This window comes from Temnothorax nylanderi, unplaced genomic scaffold, assembly GCF_030848795.1.
Source record: "Temnothorax nylanderi isolate EJ_2023f unplaced genomic scaffold, tnyl_v1.0 TNYL_tig0002_pilon, whole genome shotgun sequence".
NCBI classification, from domain to species: Eukaryota; Metazoa; Arthropoda; class Insecta; order Hymenoptera; family Formicidae; genus Temnothorax; species Temnothorax nylanderi.
In genome coordinates, this window is record NW_027249064.1 from 705,684 (window position 1) to 733,367 (window position 27,684).

Sequence of the window (27,684 nt, forward strand, 5' to 3'; positions counted from 1 at the left end):
TATTATAAAATCGATCGTTATGTGTCTCAAGATGATTCCTTATATTATAGAATAAATATTCTAATTCTCGTTTGTCTAATTTTAATATCGTGTGAAAATAAATTAACAACTATGCTATTTTTATAGAAAGATTGCAAAATCACTTCCTTTAAATTGGTTATATACAATAATATACACCTTTTCATACGTTATTCAGTATATATTTTATTCATTTCGTACACACGAATAGCCCTAAGGAAATTAGCTCTGCCTTCAAATTCCGACGGTATTCTCGACCACGGTCGATACTCTTCGACTCCGTACGTCACCGAGAGCATGCAAATACACTAAATTTAGATCGCTCGTTGGTACGCAATTCGTTCTGCATTGTCGGCAACGACAACGATGTTTTCCCGTATTATTAATTATGTTCGGACCGCGCGATTTGTAAGCGCGCGACTAATTGGAGACGATCGGCGCCGTCGAGCTACGAATTCCAACGATGATGACTAGACCACGGACGTGGATTTCGACTGAAATCACGAACGCTTTGCTCGCATTGCGGAATAGCGCGACGTTAGACACGAGGGAGCATGCATGTCCGACACAAGCGAGCGTTGCAAATAGCCGAAATAGCTAGCACGCATCCGAGAAAGTCATGATCCGTGAAATATGTGTCGTTACGTTGTCGAAGATACCTTTACGACTTTCGAGGCTTTCGGAATTCTAATGTCGTTCGTGTCGGATCCAGTTAAGCCACTTTTACGGTAATGCCGCTGGGATCTATAACGCAAGTGCGATATAGGTATTTGAGTGCGTCACATTTTTAAATTATCGTCTTGTATTGTACAAGTTTTAACATACTTTATCAAATTCTTCAACAAGTTGGATTGCTATTCGTAAAAATATTAAAATTTTGTTGAACAAATCATCAAAATGTTTTATTAATTTAAATCTTTGTTTTACTTGAAGTAATTTTTACAAATACCTACAATAAGCTTTCAAAAAGAGAAAATAGAATAAAACATTGTAATCTGATTTTGACAAAGCTCAGCGCCAACACGTAACGAAATCCTCTATCATGTTTCCTACAGGTAATAATGCGTGAACGTGACAGCTCCAGATAATATTCCCGACAATCTCTAGCCAGACGGAACATTTCAGGAATCATCGGTAACGCCTAACCAGGCGCGAGTCGCTCAACCTCGTTATTACATCTCTCGCCGAATTCCTTTCCGCATTCAGGGAACGTCTCGTCTACTCGAAGCACGGTGTTCGTAAATCTTTCGCCGTGGTTACAGCCGCCAGGAATTACGTTGATGCACTATTTATAAACACGTGACATCGAGACGAGATGGTAGGTGCGGGTGGGCCAAGAAAACCTACGTCGCTACCACAGTCGAGTAGCTTCGTGTTCTCGCCTCTTCTAGTCCACCTGCTCTCGTGTAATCAAACGTTCCCTCTTGCAACCTCCTTCCTTCCCCTCTTTCTCCTTCTCATATCTACTCCGTACACACTTGGTTTCACATTAAATTCCTCCACAAGAAGATTCTTCGATCGCTTTTAATATCTTCTTCCGCGAAAAACTATACTGTCACATTTTCGAATTACAAACAACTTTTTAATCAAACAATATAAACTACTTGCGCAAAAAAAAATAAAAACTCAAGACTTGAATAGAAGAATTTGACCCCACAGAATAAAAATTATGTTTAAGAGGAAATATTGTAATTAGAATTATTCCATAAACAGTAGATGGTGCTGAATGTTAAATAATAATTAATACATAGCATAATAATAATTTGGAAATATCTATATGCATAATATAATATCTATATGCATTATAGAAAGAAATTTAAATAAATTATTCTAAAAAAGCTTTATCATTAATTAAAAGGTTTATCATTAATTGATTCAAATGGTTCACTATCCTACATTATTGAATACAGTCTATTTTTTTTAAATTAATCTACACATTTAACGGTATAATCACTACTATGATAGTGACTCGAACAATTTCATAAGCTCGACGACGTTTATCACAGCTGTCTTTGCGATGCGTTACACCCTGATTAAAACGATATTAAAAAAAGTTCATTTTAATACGCGCCGCTTTCGAATCGACCGACTTGTCGCTCGAACTATAGCCTTTCGATACGCAAAAATCATACGGTCGTAATTATCTTAAGGCTACCGCGGTGCAATGGTGCCCACACTGCGTGTAGATCATATTTCTTGTCGGCTTCTACCTTTCCTCGGTGCTCGTGTGCGAAAAGGAGTGAGACGTTCGAGAGCCGCGAGTGCATTAATCTCCGGCGACGGTTGCGTTAATATAATCGTTTAATATGTCCGGTTTATTAACTGCGCCCGTTCTCATTGGACCGTTAATTCACCCCTCCGCCGTGAACCCATTGAGAACCGAAAATCCGGCACGCGAGAATGAGCGAGTGAACGGAAGAAGTAGAAAAAGAAGATAAAGAAAGAGAGATTATTTTGCCGGACCCGCCGTCTCTTCGCGTGCAATGCGATGCAAACCTAAACCTAATGCAGCACACCAGAGCGTCAAAAGTCCGATGATGAAAGAATAGATATAATTTGATGAAAGACGACGAATCAGATTCATTGTTATTATTGTAAAACTATTTCTACGCGACGCTTTCGCGGCAATTATAAACATTATAATTCTTGCAATTTTTTGCTATTCCGGCATTTAGGATACTTCATCATCCAAGATATGCAGAAAATGCATAACATACGATTAAAAATGTGAACTGATCATTGTAATTAAGTTAATATCTCACTCTCTCTGTGAAAGCGATGCTCTCATTGAATTATATTATTACAGAAATGGCCACAATTTCCGACAAGTACGAAAAATTACGTCGCTAATGAGTACCTATCTGTGGATAACACTTTCTAAAGCGTAAGCGACACGAGCGTCATAAGCGGCGTAAGATTATATCTCCGCGTGGCAATAATTAAAATCTGGTTGCCACACCGTCGTGCTGATAGATGCTCGCGAGCGAGACAAATTATGATAATAAAATTGTCAACGCGTCTTGATCTCTCCGTTCCGAGAACACCAATTATTTATTACGCTCGTAATATTCATGCGCGCGATCGTACTTACCGCTGCGAGCGAGCATTCGATGATTGGTCGATCAAATAATTTGTATATTGCGCCACGGGGGAAAACGCTAATGTGACGCGCACCCAGTCGGTCGATAATTAATCCAAAATGGCGATTTGCGGTGGAAAAAAAAACGCGTTTACGATGGATAATGAACCGCGTCGGGCGCCGCCAGTCAAGTATGCAAAGCGAATAATACGTTCGACTTATGCGCGACTGTCGGTTGCGGAAGGCAGAAAGGTGCCCGAACCGGCCAATCGCAATCATCGCGGTGTACGGTGCACAATGTGCCGATCGACACGTCGATTGGTCGGCCGAACGACACCGGTGTCACGAGGGTTGTGTCTTTCCACATGCGGACTCTACTGTCATTTAATAAGCGTCCTCCGGGTATATTTCGAAGCGCAATCGAGCGCTGTGTCCTCGAACCGTGACACCTCTAAGATCGTTGTCGCAGCCTTAGGTCTTTTGATCTCTACAAGTAGCAATTAACCCTACGGTTAAGCTAAAAAAATCTTAGAATTTCTACACAGGATGTATTAAAAGTGTCTTTCATTTTAACGACAGATACAGGATAGATAAGCAGTCTCGATTTTTCCTTAATTGAAACGTCAATGTACTGATATTTCTCGAGTTATAGACGATTGAGAAAACAAGAAATTGTCGCAAACAGTTAGATAATTTATAGAAATAAAATTTTATTACTTACTATTTGACCTACTTGACATAATTTAATGTAGATAAATAGATAAGATGATTAGAATTATAATTAACGGAAATTGGACATTCTGCAATTCGGTACGGATTCATCGAAGTATGCCTCGTATATAATAAACCGTTGCGATCGTAAAAGGCGCAAGATCTGTGACGAACTTAGCTTTCTTGCGAACGGTCCCGCGTTCCTTTCGCAACATCCTAACGACTTTCCGAGCAACAAGAAGCGGACTACGTCGAGTAAAATCGCGGACGCGCATACGCGCTCCGGGAAGCCCCGGCATTGTCTTACAATTAGAGAAAGAAAGTACGCCGGCGAAGTCACGGTGATTAGACGCCGCGAGGTGTGAAGGATCGGGATCGATGGATTCCTGGAAAGAGCGAGCGTAGGTGTAAAAATGCCTCGGTGGGCAATCGTCACGCTCGGTTCGCCACATTCTGTCCGGCCGGACATCCCGCGGCGAGGGAGGTGATGGCTCCTCCGCACACATACATGTACTTACATACACACGCATGCACACACGCTCGTACGATAGACGCATGAAACATGGAACCGCTGCGGTTCCGTCGGCATCAGGAGCGTGTGGCACGAGAAACCTTGCCCGAGTTGCGTCGCCCGTCGTCCTCCCGCGGCGTTAGGAACAACACGTTCGTGGGAGCGGCGAATTCCGCGCGCAATTATCCTGACGCGCGACATTTGTTAGGGTCCTGTCGCCCGGTCGGAGTCCCGACACTCCCGACGGGGCGGATAACAAAGTCTCGGAACGGAGCGCGCGGGTTTGTTCGCTCGTCGTGCCGCCGAGCGATGTTACGAAGTCACGTTCGGTCCTCGAGTTCCTGGAGGATCGGTTTTGCCGGTGCTCCCTTCACGATACGAGAAGTCGGTGAAGCAATTTCTCGCGCGACATCGGTAACATCGGTATATACGTGTAACGCGCCGCGAGATCCGAGTTGTTGCATCGAGATGCGCTACTCCGAAATTAAAATTGGAACTGATGTTATCACAGAACCAAAGTTTGGCTTCCAAGAGCGACCGATGCAAAGCAAATTCAATCTACGACATGCGGGTAACAACGCAATTAACGACGGAGCAAAGCCACCGCCTTTGCCGTCGCGAATGATATATCGCGGATTACGCTCGCGCGGCACGTCGATTGAATTTAATTACGGAAATACATCGGCACTCGTGATCGTTCTAACGCCGCGCGCGCGTCGTCGCGAGGAAGAAATACTGCGGATAGAAATAAGGAGATCTAAGCGCGCCGTCGTCGCTGCTCGATCGATGAATAATAAAACGCCCGAATGCCGCATGCCGGAGCGCGGAGCGGTCGGAACTCGGAACGCCGCCGACTTGTCGTGCCCCCCGCTCTCAGTGCGACGTTGATAAATAATTATTGGAGTATAGACGTAGGCATTTGCAAGCAGGTGCGCATTCGAGGAGAAGCGGTATTTCGCGACACCTGGTGCTGATTAACGAACGAAATCGTCGGCGCGAGCGAGCGCGTAGCGACTTAAGCGGCCGGCTAAATTGCCGCGTTATTCCTGTAAACCGCGGCTATCCCCACGACTGTCCAATTACCGAGGTGGCAAGTCGTCTCCGTCCGGGGATACACGCGTTCCGCGCGCGCGCGCGCGCGGCGACTTGAAATCGCGGTTTCTTTTCTGCCGGCGACGGCACCGTTAAGGACGGATAATGAGACGAGTCGCGAGTCGGGGCGGAGAAAGAGAGAAACCCCTTGCAAGCGCGCGTCGTCGTATTACCGCCGGCTACCGTACAGTATATACACGGTAGCGCAATTTCATATACAAAGCTCGAGTAAACCCCGACGTGATGACCCCGAACCTCCATTAGATTTATATAGTCACAATGTTGCATCGCCGCTCACCGCCGCGATTCCAAGATACACCGAGAGGCACATTTGCATTCAACGGAACGAGAGACGCGGCCACGAGCGAGGCACGATTCCGCGCTTTTTATTTTCGGCAACAGCAAACGTTTTGTTGTCATTAATATTACTTATATTACATTCATCACGATGATGAATGCTCGGGTAGGGATTATGAGCGGCTACTATCGATCGGACGGAGTCGCGTGCGGATCATCGGTCGACACACCGCCGATAACCGATCGTGCCGCTTATTTTTCTTAATTATGCGCGCCGGGATGTTATGAGTGTTAAAACGAGCTTATTAATTAAGGCGCTTTCAATGGGAGTGGTGCATCTCGGTTACGTGACACGATATTCACTCGGCCGGTAGTACTTATACGTGTTACCTGTATCGCAATGCACGCGCGGCGACGACGCTAATTATGCGGGAAATGTAAAAAAGGATACCGCGCGCCCGAGGAATATGAAATGAGCGACGAAGAGCAAGAAACGAGGCTATTCAACGATCAACATCGACAGTCGCATATAACTTATCGTGCGAGACTTCTTATCTCTTATTATTACGATCGATATGTTAATTCTTTTAAATTATTGCTTGAATTTATTTTTAACTCTTATGATACGCTCATATTATTAATACATCTTGTAATTATTAATCTAACTGGATTATGTAAAGTAAGAATTAACATATTATCATAATCTCATATCAATAAAATAGATAAAATTTACGAAAAGAAGTAAAAATAAAAATGCGTTTTCATGCATAATATCCACTTTTCTTATGCTAATATTAATCTCTCTAAACATGGAATTTATGCTACGAATTATTTCCATAACGTTTCATATATTCGATTACGATTTGAATAAAATTTCGGAATCGCCTACAGATCTTCACTTTTTGAGCGATCTGAATCTAGATTCCGTGGCTTCTTCCTAGCAACGCGCGTCGGACAAAATAGCGCATCAATAACAACAGCTCAGTTATCTCCGGACAGGCCATTGACGAGCAACACATTCCATCCTCTCTTCCCAAAATCATATTCGGCACCACGATACGACCGATTTTTATCGGTTATTAAATCTTCTTAGTGATTATTTAAGCGCACCAGCTTAAATGTGCCGTCTCCAAGTGTAAGCGTTCACCGAGTCCGAGTTATCTTAGCGTCGTCGCACATTTCGGGAAGTCGCAAAGGAGCCATCGCAAATATTTAGAAATCGTCCGGAACATCACGGATTGTGCCAGATGATAAGTGGATCGCTGAAATTAACGTCGACGACGATCTCCTTGCCTTCGATCTCTCCGAGCTCCTCGCATCCGGCCTCTAAATATCTGACGAGAGCTGCTCATGAGACGACACATAACGGCATTGCCATCTCGGAATATTTTCGAAGGATAGAAGAGGCGAGAAAAGGTGAAATATGACGAAGCCAAAAATGTCAGCCTTGGTGGCCTCCGCCATTCGCAATCTGCGGGAAATTCGTGGTTCCACGTCGAAGGAAATCATGAGTTATATTAAATCCCAATATACGGGGTCGGACGCCAACATACAAAAGCAGGTACTTAATAATTACCAGTTTACCAAAAATATTTTATCAATATTATTCATTTTTTGTGCAAAAAGCATGTTTTTACGGATATTATTTTATGATACTTCTCCTATCAATATTAATTTCCTATTCTCATCAGAAAGAAGTAATTATTATATAATAATTATTGTTAATACGCTAATGTTTAAAATTTGATAATTTTATTTTCTTAAATTTCGAAAGATATCTTAAAATTTTCTGATTTTATTATATTACTTGAAAAATTTTTACTAGAAATTGTAGATTAATAAACGCAGTAAAAAAGAGCGTTTATTAATCGTACAAGAAGTTCGTTAGTAATAATAAAAGGGGTGCTCTTTTCGCAGATATATGCTGCCTTGAAACGCGGCTTGGACTACGGTATCCTGAAGAGGGACCGTGGTTATTACAGCCTGAATACGGATCCTGACATGATGTACAAAGCGCATACCGTAGCGCCCTTGGAGCAAGGCAGGAGGAGGCGAAGGAGGCGACGACGTGGCCGCGGAGTATCGCGAAGGCGAAGACGAAGTCGCCGAGGTCGCAGGAGGGGCAGAGGCAGGGGCAGGGGCGCGGCCGGGGCCAGGGGCAGAGGCAGAGGCAGAGGCAGAGGCCGAGGCAGAGGCCGAGGCAGAGGAAGGAGGAGGAGGAGGAGAAGCAGAAGCACAAGAAGCGGAGGGAGAGGAAGTCCACCGCTTCCTAGGACGAGGTCTCTTGCAGCCAGGTGCAACAAATGCTCGTCCAGGAAACGCACAGAGGACACCTTGCAAAATTCCCCGGTGGAGAACCTCCGAAAGGACATGACTTATTTATACAAGAACAGTACCAACAACCAGACGCCGTCCAGACACCAGAGCCGTAGTCGAGATCGAAGTCAGACGCGCAGCCGATCGAGTAGCAGTGACAAGGAGATGATTGACGACCGAAATCGCGATCAGCCGTGAACATCTACCCACGAAAAGATACTGCGGATCTTAATCCTTCGCAGTCGTATATCGTCCATGTAAAATTGAGATCAAAATTTTATACAAAATTGAACATTTTTATTGGATACATCAAGAAATGTATTATTGTACATTATTTCGTAAAATTCGATTTGGTTTGGAAGAGAAAGCAAATTTTATAACCTTTTAATCGAGACTGCAAAGGATTAATAATTGTTCGACACGGTGGTTATCGATCAGTGACGCGGGGATAACTCTCATGAATCTAGATCTTGTTTTATTTTTGCGATAAATTACAGTGGTCCGAAATGTACGTCGACAGTGAGCCTTGTTTTGTAGTCTTCGACTTTTTACAAATTTTATATGTTTCCTTTACACTGACTAATTATACACTGTTGTACCATCAATTACTTTTGTTCTTATTTCAATTAACCCTCTTATTTCCTTCTTATTAGCTATTCTTGGATTTAAATGATATCGAGAGACGCCGATTAATGTTTCCTGCCGTGTTCTTCGAAAAGTGAAATCACGATATTCATGGGTGCATTGGCACGACTTTCAGGTGCGAACGTGGCTCGAGGTCCTGATGGCGGTAGTTCAAATAAAGCCGACTGCTATAACTCTTGTCGCGACGGGGTCAAGGCACGTTAGAAAGGATCGAGAAGTGATTAGTGGTATTTACCGGTCTCGAGTGAGAAAGCGAGAGAGACACGGAGCGAGAGAGAAAGACATCTGCCGATTCCCGTTTAAATGTCCTGCGGGTCCGCCGCGCCGGTCACAATGCCGTGATCTAACTGCTCCCTATTCTTCGACAGGACTCTTCCCCGGAGGCCGACGCGACGCTAATACCGAGGATCTATCAAGCGATACTAATGCGATTCTAACGGTGACTCTTTCTAACACCTAAGATCCTATAGTCGGAGAACCGTTCGCCGTTTTTCCGTTCAAAAGCGAAATTCTCTTTAGTGCTCCATCCAAGGTATTAATTTTGATACAAAAAAGCATATTAAATCTAAAAATGTTAGTTGATTTGTCTCCGTTGTCTTCCTAATGCGATATCAGCTTCCGACGAGACTTGCACGCAATGATGTCATACGAACGTACAGAGTAACTCTGAATAAAATTTTGTTTATTATTAATTGATGGAATAATGAAGCATTACAATTATAATGCATCTTCTCGATTAATAAATTCACAAAATTGCGCAAACGACAAGAATGCATTATTTTATGAGATAATGTCGCGCGAAAAAATAAGAGTACTAATGAATTCATAGTAGCTTTTTCTGGTAATCTTTCTTACTTGGTCAAAAAATAACGAAACTGCACGGAGAATAGAAGTTACTCGCGGTCGTTGGCAGGCGTAACCATCGTGTCCCGAACAGCGTTTCACGCCGCTCGTCGCTGCGTGGTTCCACCTAAATGACGTGCCGGACAGGACGGACAGGAAGAGGTCCAGAGAGAAAACCTCGGCGATACCATCTTCTCTTTGCGCGCTATTGCTCGTGAAACTCCGGATGCCGAGGTGTCAGTGGGTTCTCACATGCACCGACTTGGCCGAGATAGCGTCATCCCGGCATTACGCGGTGATATCATTAAGGTAGATTTATGCTACCACCGGCGGCAGCGTTGACTCTCCGGGGCTAGATTAGGAGTTAGCCCATAGAGGCTACGCCCGCGGACATTTCTTGACTTAACTTATATCGTAACTTACATCGGTGTGTGCAAGAAGTGTGTCCGAACGTACACGCAACGTGGTGCTCGCCGAGCACTTAACGCTCTATTAGCAAAACAAAAAAAATATGAAGTCGATTACCGCAAGTGATTTTATCCCGGAAGTCGGAAATAATTTTTTTTTGTAACATGAACGTAATCTTTCTTGCTTTATATTTTGTTAACTTATTCTTACGTTTGAAAGCAAAAGCTAATAATTTTTATTTCAAATTTATATGTAAAATTTATTTTAACACATTTGTTTCTTTAACAAATTTGTAAGGTTTAAAAAATGATTCTAATTAATCCTCCTATTAATAAAATATTATTAAAGGAATTTTATTGAAACTCTGCTGAAAACATGCAGAAATGCATTTTTGCATAATTATTATCAGTCGAATTTTTTAAGTCTTCCGGATTTAGAAAAGCGTAGAATTAAGATTAAATTTTTGAATTTAAAATATTAAATATGAAATATCAATCATTATAATTACATGATTTAATTATTGACTTTATTAATTTGATAATCTCAGTTTTTGGACGAGCTGTCATTTACAAAAAAAGATTATGGTGTTTTATGTTTGCTCGCATTTACGGAAGCAAGAAAAAAGAAAAATCTGAGAAGATACAATAAGAAACTGAGAGGAATGAATCATTGCTCAGGATTATTTCTCCAGTTCGTGTTACCGCTCGAGGAATTTAATTGCGCCGCCATCTTCGCAGCTAATATATCCGGACCACACGAGAGAGATTTTAATTCGTGCGATCCGCATCGTTGATAACTACCGGGTACTCGAATTAGGCTACATCGACGATATGGAAACAGCAGGTGGCGATCTTGGCATCCGATTATAATCCGAAGTGTTATTAACGATCGATCGCAATACGGCTCCTGTGCTTAACTAGCGGGCAAGTATGCCGCATCATCTACCAGCACTCTCCTAATCGACTGTCTTACATTGTGCGAGACGGTACTGACATTACGTGATGGATGTATACGCCACCTAATCATACAATTTCAACTTCGATATCCCGTTTCATCTCCTTAACTTAAGAAACTTGACAATTTTTTAAAATTCTCTCTTTAAAAATTATTCCGATGTTAAAATCGATCAACTTTCAATGCTACAGATATGAAATGATACGTGTTATATCAATTATCGTGCCTTCATTATTGCGAAGAAATATATAAATAAATTCCATATAGAGTTCTAATATATTTAAATCATTAAATTCACCAAGACTTAAACTTCATGTTGGCTTTCTCGCTTGAGATATTACCTTCGAGTAGCACGATAAAAAAAGGACCGGAAATACTAGATCTATTACAATTGTAATAAGAATGGCAGTGGCGGACGATCAACTATACAAAACGTAAACGTGAATTATATACTATCACCGCTCCTCTTTGATACGGAAGATTCAGCGCGTGGTCTGCCGGATTTCTTTTCGCCTCGCCTCGTCCGATCGGCGTTCATTACCACAGCCGCTTTAGAGCAGCGCTGTATAGTCGCTTAACTGTTTTGTCCCAGCTGATGGATAGCGCGTTCGCACATTATTACTGGACACTCGGCCAGTTTTATAAGTCTAGATTGGTACATGGCTCTTTTACCCCCGGCCAGCTTGTCCAGACCCGAGCAACGGTGGTGTTAATAGTGTGTTTACGATAATGATCTCGATGGTACGATAGTCGCACGAAGAAAATATCGGGTGCGTAAGTTCAACGTAATTTACGAGCGCCTCTTACCACTCGGGCGGCCCCGCGAATCCGGCCGGAAGTCGTAGGTGCGGCGAGCAAACCGGTCTGCTTTTCGATCCGGATGAAAATCCGAGAGCGAGAGAACCGTCGAGGACGACGCGATCGCGAAAATGGAACGTGAATAGCTCTGGTTCCAGTTCGGCACGTCCGCGTCGGTCAGCTTATAGTCGTCGTTAGCGCGAGAGCGAGTTTATTGACCGCTTTTACGTCGTATAATTATCCATTGTGAAATTCATTCCTCGTCCATCATGTCACACCTCTGTTGGAAAAAGTCATAACCGGCAAAGCCGCAGGTTTTGAATTCGTGGTGTCGTGAATGTTTCCGATGATTGATATTTCGACTGGAAACGCGGATCTGGAAATAATGTTATTGCTGCGGGCTAGAAAGCGGTAGTATTACTTTTCCATTGAGTCATTTGCGTAATTTAAAGGATTTCTGTTTTCTTTTGATTGCAATTACTATACTAATTTCAACACATACGACATTGGAGGCGCGATATATTATCACGAAATTTTTCACGAGTTATGTTTATTAATTATAGAATTGTAAAAGAGTTACTTGTAATTTAAAATAATAAGATATCGCAATATAGCATTATAAAAATAGTATATTAATTATTAGTAGCATATATTATTATTCAAACTTATTTTTCTAAACTACAATTTCTACTAAATGGTGAGAAAATTATTTCTAAAAGCACCTTATTTTGTCAAATAAGACCTTCCAATGATATCGATAATTATTTATCTACGGTCTTTTAATTAACTCTGCTTTAATTAACCTTGAGATAAGGTTGAAATGCGGGTAGAATGCAAGCCCCGCAAAAGCGTGACGAGCCATAAATACTGTGGGTTAGCGGAAGAGCTTTGACGTTACACCTGCGACGTGCGTTTAATAGACACGCTATACGGATACGGTTTTTGTGGCATCTTAAAAGCAAGCTGGTTGTATCCACACCGGTCCTATCGCCTGTTGCAACCCTGCAACTCGCATTTGCATCGCTAATTAGCGGGGTTCCGCGCGGTCGATATCGACGTTGATAGCATTAACCGCTCTGTTTTTCGTCGGAATCGCACCAAGAATTTTAATTATCCCTTTCGTCCGTCGATCGCTCGTATTAGTGTCTCCGATTAATCCTGTCGCGATAATCTATACGCATTATGAGTAACCATACGCGTAGCAGGACGGCATTATGGCAGAACGTTTAGATATCTCTTCGGATATTTTGTCAGAGGATCTCTGTGCGTATAAATAAAGATGAGTTTATTTAAAATATCCTCGCCACTATCTCTCTGAAGTGTACGACCAAAAACATTAGTTGTCTCCTGCGTCAAATATAATTACATAAAATTTTGCAATTATTTAAATCTCATTCTATTTATTAATCACTATTCGTATTCATAAATTTTGTTCTAATGATGCACGAAACGTTGCTCTTATAGATTATTTCCATTATTATTCATATTATCAACAGGAATCTGTAATTCTGGTAAAGTGTGTTTTGAGGTACAGGATTGTTTATAATCTAAATTTAACACAACGTTTTATTTTCTCTTTTAGAAGAAGATTGAACTTTCGCAAATGTGACGGTATTGCATGCGCTTATGAATCCTCGCGAGATCAGCTTCGCACAGACATTAAAGCCGGCATCGCGATGCGAAACAAAGGTCCTTTTCAGTCTTCCGGGCTCTTCATACTCTCGCGTTCGCGCTATATAATTTCGGAGAGTTGTCAAGAACGTCAGTTTAATCGACGGACGTTCCGATCGATCGTTACGCTCTTTTTCGATCGGCTCTTGATCGCTCTTTTTCGATTGTAACGAGTTGGATATGCAAGCGATGCGCTATACTCGGGCTTAGCGAAGAGATTAACGTGACGTGAACGCATCGGTGACAACCGGTAATTTTTTTGCCGGTGCTCGCGCCGCCATTTAATTGATTTTAAAATAAATCGTAATTATGACAGAGACGCGAGAGAGGCTGCAAATCCCGGCCGAAACGTACGTTTCTTTTACAGCAGAGGCCATCACTGTGAAACAGCCATCTCTTAGCGTGGCTAACTGTAAATAATCACACGTCGCCGCGTAGAATCTCCGTTTTATATAGTTAATGCGCGGGTCGTGGTAATTCAATGACATAATTTTTAATCGAAACGCAGTTGAGAGAAGAGCTACCTCGAAGAGAGCACCTTCCGGTACGTGAAACCGGTAACCATTGGGTTACCGGTCTTGTATTTATATAAACCCAACACACGTATAGAGAGAGAAAGAAAGAGAGAAGAGAGAGGAGAGAGAGAAAGAGAGAAGAGAGAGAAAGGAAAAGAGAAAGAGAGAGGTATGAAACCACGGAACCGGCAGGTTCTCTGAGTGCCTACAATGGTGTTGCGTATCCGTGCACGGACGGCTCTATTCAGCTCCAAACAATGTAATCACAACTCAGCGTTTTCCGCGACGTCCGCGACGCTCCCTTATCGATCGGCGAAATCGACCGTCGATCAACGCATCCTCGTTTAAACTCAACGTCTCAAGATGAAACTCGGCGTTAATTAATTAAAGACCTGTTCATCGTTTCGTTGTGGATCCCAGTGACTACGATCGATTCAGGCGTAGGAACTGCGATTATTATACTGGCAAAAATAGAATCCGACGTTATGCTGCATCTTCTACTGTCTCACGAATTTGTGCGCAATTTTATTGGGAATTTTCTTTATATATGATGTGATTTTAACGTTGTAATTATATCTGTGCAATTACGTTTATACAATATTTCAAAGCAAATTTACCGTTCAGCTTCTTTTTAAATAAAGTATTTTTAATAACACATTATTAATATTATCCTAAAATATTTTTATATTTTTCCACATGCATTATTCAAAACTAGATTTACTGAAATCGAAACGCACTGTAATTTAATCAAGTCTCCTAAATCACAGTTTGAAAATTGCTTCAAAGCAAATGCAATTTAAAGTCCGTTGCAGAAAGCTTATCTGAATTGCCATCGTCTTATAAAAATCCATTCTTGTACGAGTGATCAGGGGCTTAATCGGCGAACTCGTCCACGCGATTTTGGAATGAAATTAAGGAAGATTTTGTAAAGGGTCGTTGCACGCGTTCCGTTCCACCTTGCAGAGATATGGTCTGTCCAGGTATGGTCCCGCTCGAACGGCGGGACGAGGAAAGGAGTGAAGAATTTATATACTTTCGTGTTTATGAATAATAACTCGGCACGCAACACAACACACATTTATACACGGCACTTCTTGGCTGCCTTCGAATTTGAATTATACTGGCGAGTCAGCTGAGTCCAGCGATCGTTAATCGAGCAGATAGTACGCGTGAGTTTGGGACTTGATCAATCGCAGATTAGTCTATCTGACAGAAGGACCCGACGTAGGACCACAGGAGGCATACCGGATACGTTTAATCGCAGCTGGCATCGTCAATACCGCGGAAGAAGTGAGATACCAACGAAGCTCGATTTGATCAAGAAATTAAGGCTCACTAATTACACGCTTGTCAGAGCGCAATCAAGCAGCGACGAATGAGTTAACTTAATCCTAAACACGATAAGTTTCTACTTTCGAACATCTGCTTTCATAATTCATAATAAGTATCTGTTCAGAAATTTCATAAAGTAAACGATATACATGTCATCTTTTAAAAGAGTTGCGTAAAATATAATAATGTGAAGCAATATAAATACTATTAATAAAAGTCTAAAATTGTAATCGATATTTCTAATATCCGGGGAAAATCTAATTTCCTTTCTAAGATTTTCTTTCTACTTTGCTAAAAATTTATAGCAGAAATTAACAAACCCAGAAAGATTTATCTATCCTGCGCACATCTGTATAAATTCCTAATCTTGTGATAGTCACGAACGATCGTAACACTCATTGTTTTTAAACATACGTGAATCCAGTGTGGAAAAGAAAATTTACGATCGACTATCTTCGGTGACCGCGATGTAGCTCTTTTCCCAATCGGCGAGTGGCGTGATCGAAATCAATTACTCATTAATCGCCCTCGTTCGCCGGACCGACCCCCGCGTCCGTAATTAACAGTGATTAATTGGACTCGATGCTCGACCGGTATATTTTATCGTGTATATGAAATTCGCGCCGCGGGTTTTCCGCAGAATGCCAACCGAGACCGGAAAGAAGATGGAGAAGGGAGAACTCTGAACGCTAAGGCTGACGCGAGGGGAGGATTTGAGTAATCATTGATCGTCATGCGATCGTGCTTTCGAAATATCTTCTCTCTTCCTTGCTTATCTGTAAAGATGGTACCAACTTCTAGCAAAATTTGCAGAAATGTCCCGATAAATATTCATTTAACTTCATTGCGTATATACTAAAAGACTAAAATTTGTTAAACAAAGACAACAGTATCGTGTGTTTACATATTTATATTTTAACGGCGGCGTTGAAAAAATATTTTATATCTCTACATTATTCGAGCAGTTAAAGCGAGGGAGCAGCAAGAAAAGCGGCTGAGAGCTGCCAGGTCCTGATTTATTGCTGTGCGCGGTGTAATGAGACGTCCGAAGTCCGAAGAAGCGACAATTTAGCCGCTGATAATCTGAACAATGTTCTACATTCGTATTACGACTGCCGTAAATTAACCGTATCTTAATGACACCGCAAGAAGCCTCACTCGAGGACTCGCCGCCCACGCGAATCGCCCGCGACATCTCCGATCGCTGCGATCTCGGCAGCCGTTCGCTTGCGCGACGGGAACCGGAATGCCAGGTGCGAAGGATCCTACGAGAATCCGTTCTCGTCCGGGAGCGGCACGCAAATTGTCCGGCCGAATGGTTTTTACGCGTCGGATAGATCGGCCGATCGCAGGGCGTGAGCCGCCGAGTGATCTACGGGTGATCGCGAGTCGACACGCAACAAGACGTACGGCTCTTCGGAGAAGCGCTATAGAAAAAACAATTAGCCGATCTCGACGTCGTACCAGGGCATAAATTAGCGATCGTCCAGTACGGACGGGACGGTGTGTTAAGCCGCTGAATGCACAAATTGAATTTACTCGAGATCAAATGTCATCGCGACGGTGGAACGGACTTTGCACTTTAATTACGTCAAATCACCGGTGTTAAGGTAGTAACAATGGTGCGCGCGCGATGATATTTACGAAGGCTAGAGACCGCGGGTGGCGTCGAGAATGCGGGCCACGGCATGGTGGGTTGGTGCGCGCCGCGGCCGCGAGGAATTCTCGGGGCGGGCGACAGACAGAAGATTTCAGATCGTGTGGGCACATTGCATTGTTCGTAATGTAGCGCGATTTAATGTTTGCCTTTACTCATCGACTACGTATCTCGCCCTATCTCGCCCACGAGTCACAAAGAGGATCCGTTCAAATTGTGCACGGAAAACGTGAAAGGTTCCATTCGCGTGATAGTGATATTTAGCTGTGTTTCATCGCAAAGATCGTGTAGGTGCTATCTATCGATGAAGCCTATTTAAATTCAATCTGATAATTATATTTAAAATCTCATGCTTATAATGATTTATTAAAATCGCTTCTCCGCACTGTTAAATATATTAAAGAATAAAATTTATATATCTTGAATTAAATAACATTTTCAACTACCATGTGTGTCGAAATAATTTATTATTTTAACACAAACAGTACTGTTTAACTCCATTGATTTATTTTAGTTAAATTAACAACATATTGAGTAAGAGCAGTGGCGATCATTTTCTTGACTACAGGAATGGTTAAAAATGACTCAAATTTAGTATAATTTGACACTACGAATTTAACAGTGCAATATTCCAAGTGCACATGTTACATCGGATCTCGCGAAACTATCCTAAAAATAAAATTTTCTTCTATTCATTGAAAAAAAATGTCTAATTGCAGTGATAAACAAACGGGTTTTAGAAGTATGCAATAAATTCGTTTATCACAATTTCGCTGTAGAGCAAATTACGTTAATCGTTCGAAATCGACGAATAATCGCAAGCCGGAATCCATAAACTCGATAATTAGTAGCGACATAAACGATGTGTTCTGCGAGTTACGGGCGCATTTGCAATAACTTATAATTTCACGCACGCTTAGCCGCGTAGTTAGTTATCGCCGTTGCCGTGCGTTCTATTCATTCCAAAACGTTTCATCGCGCGTCGCGCAGCGAGGCCGCGTCTTCTCCGCCATATCGGAGTATCGCAATTAAATGAGTCTTCTTTCTCCATTCTCTCCGCACGCCGCAAACACGCTACGATACTCCTCTGACAAAAATATCCGGCGCGCTCGCCGGGATTCCGCGGCGAATAGAATTACCCGGGTCCAGGCACTTCGTGAACTTCTGACCCAGAATCTCGTACGGCAATGGATATATTGAAATCATCCTGAATGACGTAAGATCGATTTTCCCAAATGTATAATTGAATTGCTGTTTAACTAGAATTAGAATAATACCTGACTATTGCATATGTGCTCTCTAAGATATTCAGTACATTTTGTATTCAGTAAAAAGATATATAGAAATTATAATAAAAATCTAAATAATATTCTAAAAATATCTTGAACGCTATAATAAATATGAATATATTGTACATATAACGAGATTATAGAAGTATTTTTCCGGATATCCCGTGATCTCTTTACCTCTCGCGTGGGATTTCTTAAAAATACTGCAATGGCGAAAGATATCTTGACGAGGTTTCGCAGATTTCCCTTAGTTTCGTTTCGGATTGCAGAATCGGTATATAAATCGACAAGTCGGTAAACACGCTTGACGGAGATTGGCGTGATGACCCGCCATTAGGCGGAGTAATCGACGAACTGATAATGCACGATACGGTATATGTAATACGCGACGATTGCACAATGGCGGGGGCGACTTGCGAACGGATCGGATCAAGAAAATCGCCCGCGGCCGTGCCGCCGAGACGCTTAAATCACGCAACACCCACATGCGTCTCTCTCACGCTATGCACGTGCAAAATGGAAACGCGCGACGAAACGCAACGCGCCCCGCTCGCCGATTTGAATGAGCGAGAGGCGAGACTGGCACGACGATGTGTTTTGCCACGTCGCTACAATAGATCCGGAGAACAATGAGGCGGACGACAATGCGTATTATCGGCAGCGTCGATAATTAGTTTCTCCATTTGGTCGGAAGGCGCGCGAAAAATCAATCGACCGGTTTAGCGAAAATAAAATCGGCCGAATTAATTATACCGGCGTGGTATTTACCTAATAAAGCGTCATTGAAAGTTTAAAACGCACGCGAACTATTGCTAATATGATCGGAAAAGTAATTCTGCTCGAAAGAATTTACGATCTGGCAGGCACGATAGTAAATTTCGATAGAATTTATTAGTTAAATCGATTATGCGATAACTGCCGACTTTAAAGCAGCCTGTGAGCGAGATTCTTCAGTATGTCTAAGAATCTAAGGCCACCTCGAGATATCTAATGTTGGAATTTGAAAAGTGCGCCGGATTAAGGTTTGAAGGCCAAGTGAGTAACAGTATTGTATTTGTTAACATATTTGCTACGACCACCGTCTGCCATGAAAGACGCCGAAGCACAGAATCATCTCCTCTCCACGGAACGTCGTCACGGTGCATACAACCGTGCATCCGTACTTCCAGATTTCCGTGGCGTCGAGCGCACGTAGCACCACTGCCGGCGGCGGCATCGGGGCGTTAAAGCGCCGTAAAACGCGTCTGGTCGCGCTATCATGCGACGAAATACGGAGAAAAACGAGGAAGGAAGGGAAGACAGAGTAACGAAGAAGAAGACGTAGAAGCAGCCAGATAACGCTGCCGCGATAAAAGCCGAACGCGCTAAGCCGTGCGCGCGCTTTGTTTCTTCTCGGTTGGCGACTAATGACAGGATATTATACGCAAGAAAACGATCCCGGCGGTACGTCTCACGGCGACGAGAAAACGATAGAGAAAGAAAGGTGGGAGAGGGCCCTTTAATTTAATGTCCGCGAGCGAGATCCCTGTTTTGTGACAGGAGTACACCGTCATCTTCGTTAAAGGACCTAGGAAAATGATTTCGCATGGGATGCAAAAAGACGGGATGCGAGGCGAAGAAGGGACAGGGTAAGACGAGAAGGAGAATGAGGGGGAAGGCGGACCAAGATCGCCTCCGCATGCCGCCTAAGTGCGCTCGTAAAATGACTCTAACATTTCATCTGCTCTTATTTAGCGGCAAATTACCCGCGCTTCGCCAGAGCGCAAATTAAATATAATAAATATCAAGATCCCCTCTTTTTTTTCGCTACCTCTCTTTCTCTCTCTTTTCCTGACTCTTTCTTAATCGCGCCCGTTGATTAAGCGACAAATTATCGTCCGATAAGACTTCGTGCGCGCGGGTCCGCCTCGCGCCGTTCCTTCAAACGGTCGAGCACTCGTAAACCGCTTCGAAAGTAGGATGCGCACAAAGTATGTAATGCAGCGATCCCGCGAGCTTGCGTCCGGTTTATCAATATTTTTGTCTCGCGTTTACGGTCGCGTTCGCTCGACCGAGAGAGCGCGTTTTGCGAGACGCCGCCGCCGCGAGCTCTCTCTTTCTCTTCTCCCGGCCGTGTAACGATGTAATGGTTCGGAGAAACTGCGGCAGTAAAAACCGTAATGAGGATGCGCGTAAGCGTTCGCACCCTGAAGTTAGTCGGCCCATTTGACGTAGTCGCGATTTACTCCCCGACGAAACGGGCAGATAATATTCGTGCGCGCAATTATATTCGCGCGCGCGCGAACTTGTCCGTTCGGCGGACGCCCATTTTTCGAGCGTATAGTGCTTCAAGTTCGACGTGCACGTACGATGCTATGTACGAAGCACGCGCGAATCATTTAAATCTCCTAAGAATAATGTCTGTATTTTTAACGCATATTCGCTTAAATTGCGAATATGCGTTAAAAATATAATTTAAGTAATATTTACTAAACACGCGAGCTCGTAAGAGAAAACTACAAGAACAATGTAAAAGTAAGGAAATAAATAAATAAATATATAGTTATGCGTATTGTTATATTATCACCAAACTATCACTGTCGTTATTGTGACTACTAAGTACAAGGTACTACGATATTGCGAGGACACTTGGTATTCGAAATGTACCACCTACGGTCCCACGTCATTGCGCGCGGCTCCCGAGGCGATGCACATTAATTAATATGTTTGGCATTGTGTGGTCGCTCGTCGAGATTCTATCTCGCGCCGCAGGTTCCCGCCCGCTTCTCGATGTTTCGCGATCACCGCCTCGCGAGCGTCCGATGTGACGAGATTGCGCGGCGATACCGCGCCGGAGGAAGCCCTTTGTCCTCGCGTATCTCGCAGTGTCCCCTTTGACGAGATTAGATCCCGAGATTAATGAGAGCCAAGCCCCCTTAGTTCGTACTGTTCTAACTGTAAGGAGGTCCCGTGGTCTCTTACGGTGCTATCCCTCCCCCTCTCCCTTCCTCATTCCTCTCATGATTTGTAGAGATTTCGCGTCGAGCAGTTGAATCACTTTGACGTTCCGCCCTCTCTGCGCGCGTTTTGTATTCCGGTCTGCTAAATCGGTAGTTCAGCGACGCGCAGAACGCCTCGGGACTGCGCTCCAGGAGCAGTTGACCTCAGCAGAATCTATTTTTTATAACCCTTAAGAATTCTTTTCCCTGCTCATAAATATCCAAGCGTCGCTAGACATTTTTGCTGGAGAAATCTTTTCCCAAACGATCTAAAAAATATTTTTTTAATATTTAACTCTCTCTTTGTAAAAAAAATAACTACCAAAAAAATTCAGATTATTGTCCTAAACATAGTAAATGTTTCTTAATTACAAACTTCTTCGAAATGTCGAAATATTATTAATTTATGATTGCACGTTATGTCGCGCAGTATCGCGCTGTGTGGACCAAAGAGAGCTTCAATCACCTAACTAAGGAAATCAAGCGAACATCCAACGTATTAGTACGAGCGACGCGACGTCACGATCGATGCGGCATTTCCTGCATCCAGCGTTTTTCCGCGTCGCGCCACGGAATTGCGTATTCCGGCCCGGTCCGCCGTCACGGTTAGGGTCAGGAATGCCGTGGTGGATCGTAGCCGAGAAAGCATACTGCGGGTGTACCGCGCGGTAAGTTGTGGCCAACAGGGTCGTGGGTCGTCGCTAGGCCGTCCGGCATCATGAGAACAGACTTAAACCCAGGCACATCGCGGCCCCTCTCGGAGAGGAGAGCCGTTGGGCCTCTTACACGCGGCAACTAGCTGATGACCATCGTCCACCTGACTCCGCGAGATTTATCGCGCTCACGATAGGTAGATATAAGGTATATACCTCCCTATACGTACCGCTGTACTACACAAACACCACCATGCGAACCCGAGCGCGTGTGCACACACGCGCTGGGGCCCGATAGATAGACCCTCCGCGCGGCCCAGGCACCGGGGAACCCCGCTTTGCGTGAATAATTAAACTCTTATCTTCCTCTCCGAATGTTATTAGAATTTCCTTCTTCTTGCCCGGCCGCAACGTCGATGCCCTATGAACTCGGACGATGCTTCAACGGTTGATACGAATAACGGCTGACGTAACAATCGGACAAGATGAAAGATGGTCACGGTAATTTTGTAAACGTTCATCCTACGGTTTTGCGCAGTCGGATGAAATCTTCGCTCGAAGAAAACTTAATTCACGTACGGTAAAACGTACAATTCGCTCTTATCTGCGTTAAGAAACTCGCTGTTAACGGCCGTTCTCTATTACGAGCTGACTCTTATTAAATCGCTCATAACGAGCGATATCCGACTAGCGCTAATATTAAATATAACGATTGCGCGGCGACGTTGGTGGACATCGAGTTATCGTTCTTGCGTTCCATATTCGAGCGACAATGATCGATGATCGGTACCCAAGCTCTTCGCGCGCTATCGACGTAACGACTATATATCATCCCCCTCTCGTGTCTGGGCAACAGGATGCTAAGACGGTTTTACGTAATCCGCGTAAGTTTGATGACCTGAATGCGACGAAGAACGGCTGTTTCGTACGATACTCGGTCGTTGCAATCGATTTGTATATTCGTCAGTGAGGCTTCGCCACCGTCGTTTCTCTTGATTGCCATGTGACAAACTCTGATAAGAAAACTATCGAGAGAGACGCTACGAAATAGTTTATAGCGGAGATCTCCACGGTACACTTCGCTAACGTAATAATTGGTCTGTTCTTTACAGCTGAACTGGCTGCACTAGTTCAGAGTTCATCCTTTTCCTTCCAATGTGGTGTAAAAAAGATAAACTCTGAACTAGTGCAGCCAGTTCAGCTGCAAAGAACAGACCTAATGCAACCGTGGTATGCACCACGCTCCCTGCGGTGCGGTATGGTGCGGATTCACGTAGTCGCATGTGTAGGCATCTTGATATACATAAACACGGGTTCTTGTGCACGCGACGCGTCATCGGGTGTAGGAGGAGATTTACAACGTATAAAATTAGACGACTCAATGGACACTTCTAATGCATGCCCGAGGGGGATGGTCCGTTCCTCTCGTCGTTCACGCTTGAATGACTTCGCGTGCACGAAGGATCTTTCCTCACGCTATGTGAGCGGATTAAAAGTCGCGTTTCCGGCGGAGCGCGTGCAGGCGACTCGAGCGGTCAAGATCAGACGTCCAGTATATCGTGAATGATCGATATGGCGTTGATATTTGTTGAAAAGAATTTATCGATGTCGATTTATAATTTTAATTAGGAAAAAACGCCATTTTATCGTCAGGACTGGGTTTGGGTAGCTTAATAACATTATTCGTGTGTATTTTATTTCAGGCGAAGAAATGCACATAAAATTCACACGAATAATATTATTAGGCTATCAAGATCCAGTCCGGACCATAAAATGTTTTGTGTATTTCTTTAATTGATTGTATACCATATCAGTCGTGTTTTCACTTATTTATTAAATATAAATATTGCAACGAGAACATTACTACCTTGACTTGCACGTCTTTGAGTGAAAAACTGATTCAAGAAGAAAATCTTAAATTTATGACACAAAATCATACTACGTATAACTCTCATTTCAGACGACGCGGATAGCTGTCATCTGCGTAAAATATAGGCCTTTAGCAACGCTGTGACTACGTATCTACAAAATTTGGTCTACCAAAATTTGCTAATCGATCAGAATTGCGTTTCTGTCATGTAATCTTAGCACGTTTTTATACACACCCCGGCAAGATAATTCTGGTTTGTGTGTAATTTGTAAGCCGCAAAACCGAGAAGCGGTACGAACTCGTTCGACATAAATACGCCAGGGGCTATTAGGTATAATGAGTTCATGAGTTATAGTGTTTAGCCGCCATTAGTTTTTATAAATAGTCGTGACGTATATGCGAGACTTTTCTTTCCGGTCGAAACGTTCTCCGCACCTGTACGATATTGCAACAGGGGATAATAGTAGGTTTAGAAAATTCGCAGTATGTCGCTGAATATAAGTTATTAGTGCTTGACATCCTGTTGGAAAATCCTCTTTTCTTACTTACAAATCGAATTCATATTCGATTTATGTAAATCGGACGTCACACAAATTTATAAGCGGTCAATATTAGGAAAAATCGTAAAACCCATAATTCTTGGTGGTTTTAAATATAATAGACGACTATTAGGCAACAGACTAACTAAACGGTAAATATCAAACGATATTATTGTAATAGCAATGCTTATTTAAATAACGGCAGACAAAAGTATCATAGAAATAATATTTTTTACGTCATTCAGTTTTAATATTATTTTAACTTTACATAGATCTCTTTGTTTAAATCCTTAACTATTACAATAAATAATTAATATTAATAGTTTCTTATTAAAAGCTCTTTCCTGTTGCAATTCTTTTTTATATAGTAGTAATTGTGCTAACGAAATATTCCCATAAACTGATACATGCAAAACGAAAAAAAATTAAAGAATTAAAGAATATTTATGATATTGATGTAACAGAGGATCCCGCAGAATTTCGAGCCGCGATAGACGCGCATGTCGGCGCACTGCAGTCACAATGATTTAGTGCAGTTTACGAAACGTAATCCCCGCATGTTTCAACGCAACACGCGTGACTGTCGTGCTCGCGAAGGACGAGCACCTCCGCCGAGCGAGAAGACACACGATTGTCGCTCAACGAGTCGGCAGGTCACATTATTTAAGGTGCCACCCGTTGTACGTCTTGGCGCATCGCGAGTAGTAAAACCACGGTGTTTTCATCCCACAGCGCGACGAGTTATATTACATTTTCCTAGAGCCGACCGTACTGTCGCCTACATGAGAGAAGAACTCGGAAGCTCCCCCTCGCGCCTCCGCGAAGGTCCGCGGCGTTCGTCAAGCGAAAGTCTAAGTTACGCCGCGTGCGCCATGCGCCCGTAATTCTTGATTATGACGCATAAAATACACATTGTGTGAAATAACGGATGCGAAATCGCAGCGACGCATGACATGTTAGACACGCCTTCGTGTAACATGTGATATCTTGTTTAAGTTGGAACGTACGACTAGGAATATATATATCGGTAAATGATCTCTCGGATAGTGCGTATACTATAATTAAAATAATTAAAATTTCTAACAAAGAGAAAAAAATATTAATTTCCTTATGCAAATATAGGGTAAACTCGGGTAAGATGGCCATAGAGGAAAGATGGCCAACCTATGTTCTTTCAATCTAGCTCGCCATGAAACATCGAATGAACATGAGTTGGCCATCTTTCCTGTATGGCCATCTTACCCGAGTTTACACCCTAATAGATCCATTATTAATTAAATCTTTGATTATTGACTTTTTATTCAAAATAAATACGTTATTAAAAATTTATAACATAATTACATTATGTAAAATAATACAATTATATTATAATAATATAAAAAATATATATTTAATTCTTTTTAATCAATCACTCAAAGTGTCGTTTCAAATATATGAGATCTAGCACGATATTCAAAGATTCATTATTTGTTATGGCAAATTATTTTCACATGTCAAAATCAATTTTTGTCTTTTTTCGTTATACACTTAAATATTAGATGACCTGGTTTTTCTCATTTATCTCTAGACAGTATGAATGACTGGCAACAGTATAAGAATAACTGCGAAGGCTGTCGATTGCACTTGAAGTATAATGCCTTACGCAATTAAGAAACGCGCCTGGCTAATCGGCAATTTCCCTCTTTCTGCTTTCGAATTACGTGCGTGATTGCACGCTGCTGCTACCACCGGTGCAGAAACAGATGTATCCTGTAATAAGTCTTGGAGAGACACGGACGGTGATCGCATTTTCTCGCGAATGAGAAAGTGATAGATGCAAGGTGCATTTGTGGCTCACGGTCACCCTTCTGCCAAGCAAAAATTCCGACGAATTAAAGAATGTATTCCGCTAAAAACAATGGTATAAGGTTTTCGAGCGTAAAACTGCGGATATCAAAGACACTTCCTGAAGACGTGACAGCTTTAAAGAATAAACTAATGGATAATTATGTAATGCGAAAAAATTAATACGAAGCGTAAGTAACACGTTTGTCAATTCGTCGTCTTTGGAGGATTTTCTGACAACATTTATACGACGTATGTTGCACAGGATCTAATAATTTTTGTAATTCTTAGCAAAAGCCGCAAGCAAGCGATTTAAAGCGAAGTTACGTTCCCTTTTATTCTAAACTTATATCTTATACTTATTTTAGAGATAGATTTTATGAGAAGTTTCTCTATACAAGTCGCTTTCTTCTGAACAAAAATGACATTCGTTGCAATGTAAAATATGAATATTACTGAAAATTATTCTTCCTTGACAGTTGGGAGCCTGAAGCTGAAATTTCATTACTTTCCGTGCTTCTGTACAACACGAGAACTCCGGGTTGCTGTTGCACGCCTCCGGGATTCTTCGTCATAATTTTTAAACGCCATTAAGGAAATTACGCATCGGTCGCTTTGTATTTCGGACAACCTGCTCGAATATCTTTTTACTGTCTATTTCGCTCTCTCCGAGACGATCTCCGGTATTGCCTGTATAGATTTTATCTCTCGCGATGCAGAAAGGTATATTTATACAAAATGGAATACGGTAGATACCGCGCGCCAATCCAACCGTTCCGCCATCTTCACCGGCAACATCCAGAGCATATATCATGCCCGATCCTTTTGCCACTTTCTTGCATCGCTCCTCATTACATTGTCGCTTTAGGGACTCGCTTCCTGGTTCTGCAACATTGTTACTGTCCGAGCGATCTCGCCGCGATCACAATAATCTCCGCCCACGATCTCTCACGATATCCGTTAAAGCCGAACGCGGTTGTGCGAACGCGAGGTCTCGCGCTTGTCGCTTCCGGGCGAAATTCTTGGCAACCCGACGCGCCCGACGGACACAATGTGATGAACGTCACGATCTTGGGACCTGGCAAGGCAGTGCAGGGCAACGAAATTCTACATTGTCCGTGCAGCAGTCCGAGCTTTCGGTACCTACTTGCCGCATGGATGGCTTTTTGACGATAGCCCGTAGCATCGGGCGCGGTTTCCGGTACTGCAACCATGTTACCTCGTAAACTGAATGTTCACATTTACCAGCGTCCGAACATCGTGCTTAAATTTTCTCTCGGAGATCGTCATAATATTCGTATCGCAAAGGTAGAAGAAAAAAGTCCTTGGTGTTCCAAGAAGTTTCAGTTTCCATAAATGATAAAGAAGCAATGTATAGGATTCATTTGTGTAAACATTTCTTTGGAAAATTGATATTGTTATTTTTTAGCGTCCAACGATAATTTTAAAAGGCAATTTTTCGATAATAATTTTTTAGTTTAAATTTAAAAATAAAAATATTTGTATCAGTGCTATATTTTCTTCTAAAATTTTGATTGTTTCAACAGCGCGCCGTTGTTCGGTGCACAATATTGTACATAACTGGGTTATTGATCACGGCAAATTCGCACGGGAGAAAGGTTTTACGATTATGGATGCCTGGTTTTATAGCGCAGCTCGCAAAAACGGTTACGATAACCATTCC

General features: G+C 42.6%; 1 protein-coding gene and 1 long non-coding RNA gene across 2 annotated transcripts in view; one reads left to right on the plus strand and one right to left on the minus strand.

Moving 5' to 3' along the window:
* LOC139768542 (uncharacterized) overlaps positions 1-27,684 on the minus strand; it is a 160,861-nt gene that overhangs the window by 52,379 nt on the left and 80,798 nt on the right. The window lies entirely within an intron of this gene.
* LOC139767915 (uncharacterized) lies at positions 6,845-8,629 on the plus strand. Its single transcript, XM_071697651.1, has 2 exons — positions 6,845-7,269; positions 7,626-8,629. Exons 1-2 carry the CDS (start codon positions 7,132-7,134, stop codon positions 8,220-8,222), a joined length of 735 nt encoding a protein of 244 aa, XP_071553752.1. The 5' UTR covers positions 6,845-7,131; the 3' UTR covers positions 8,223-8,629.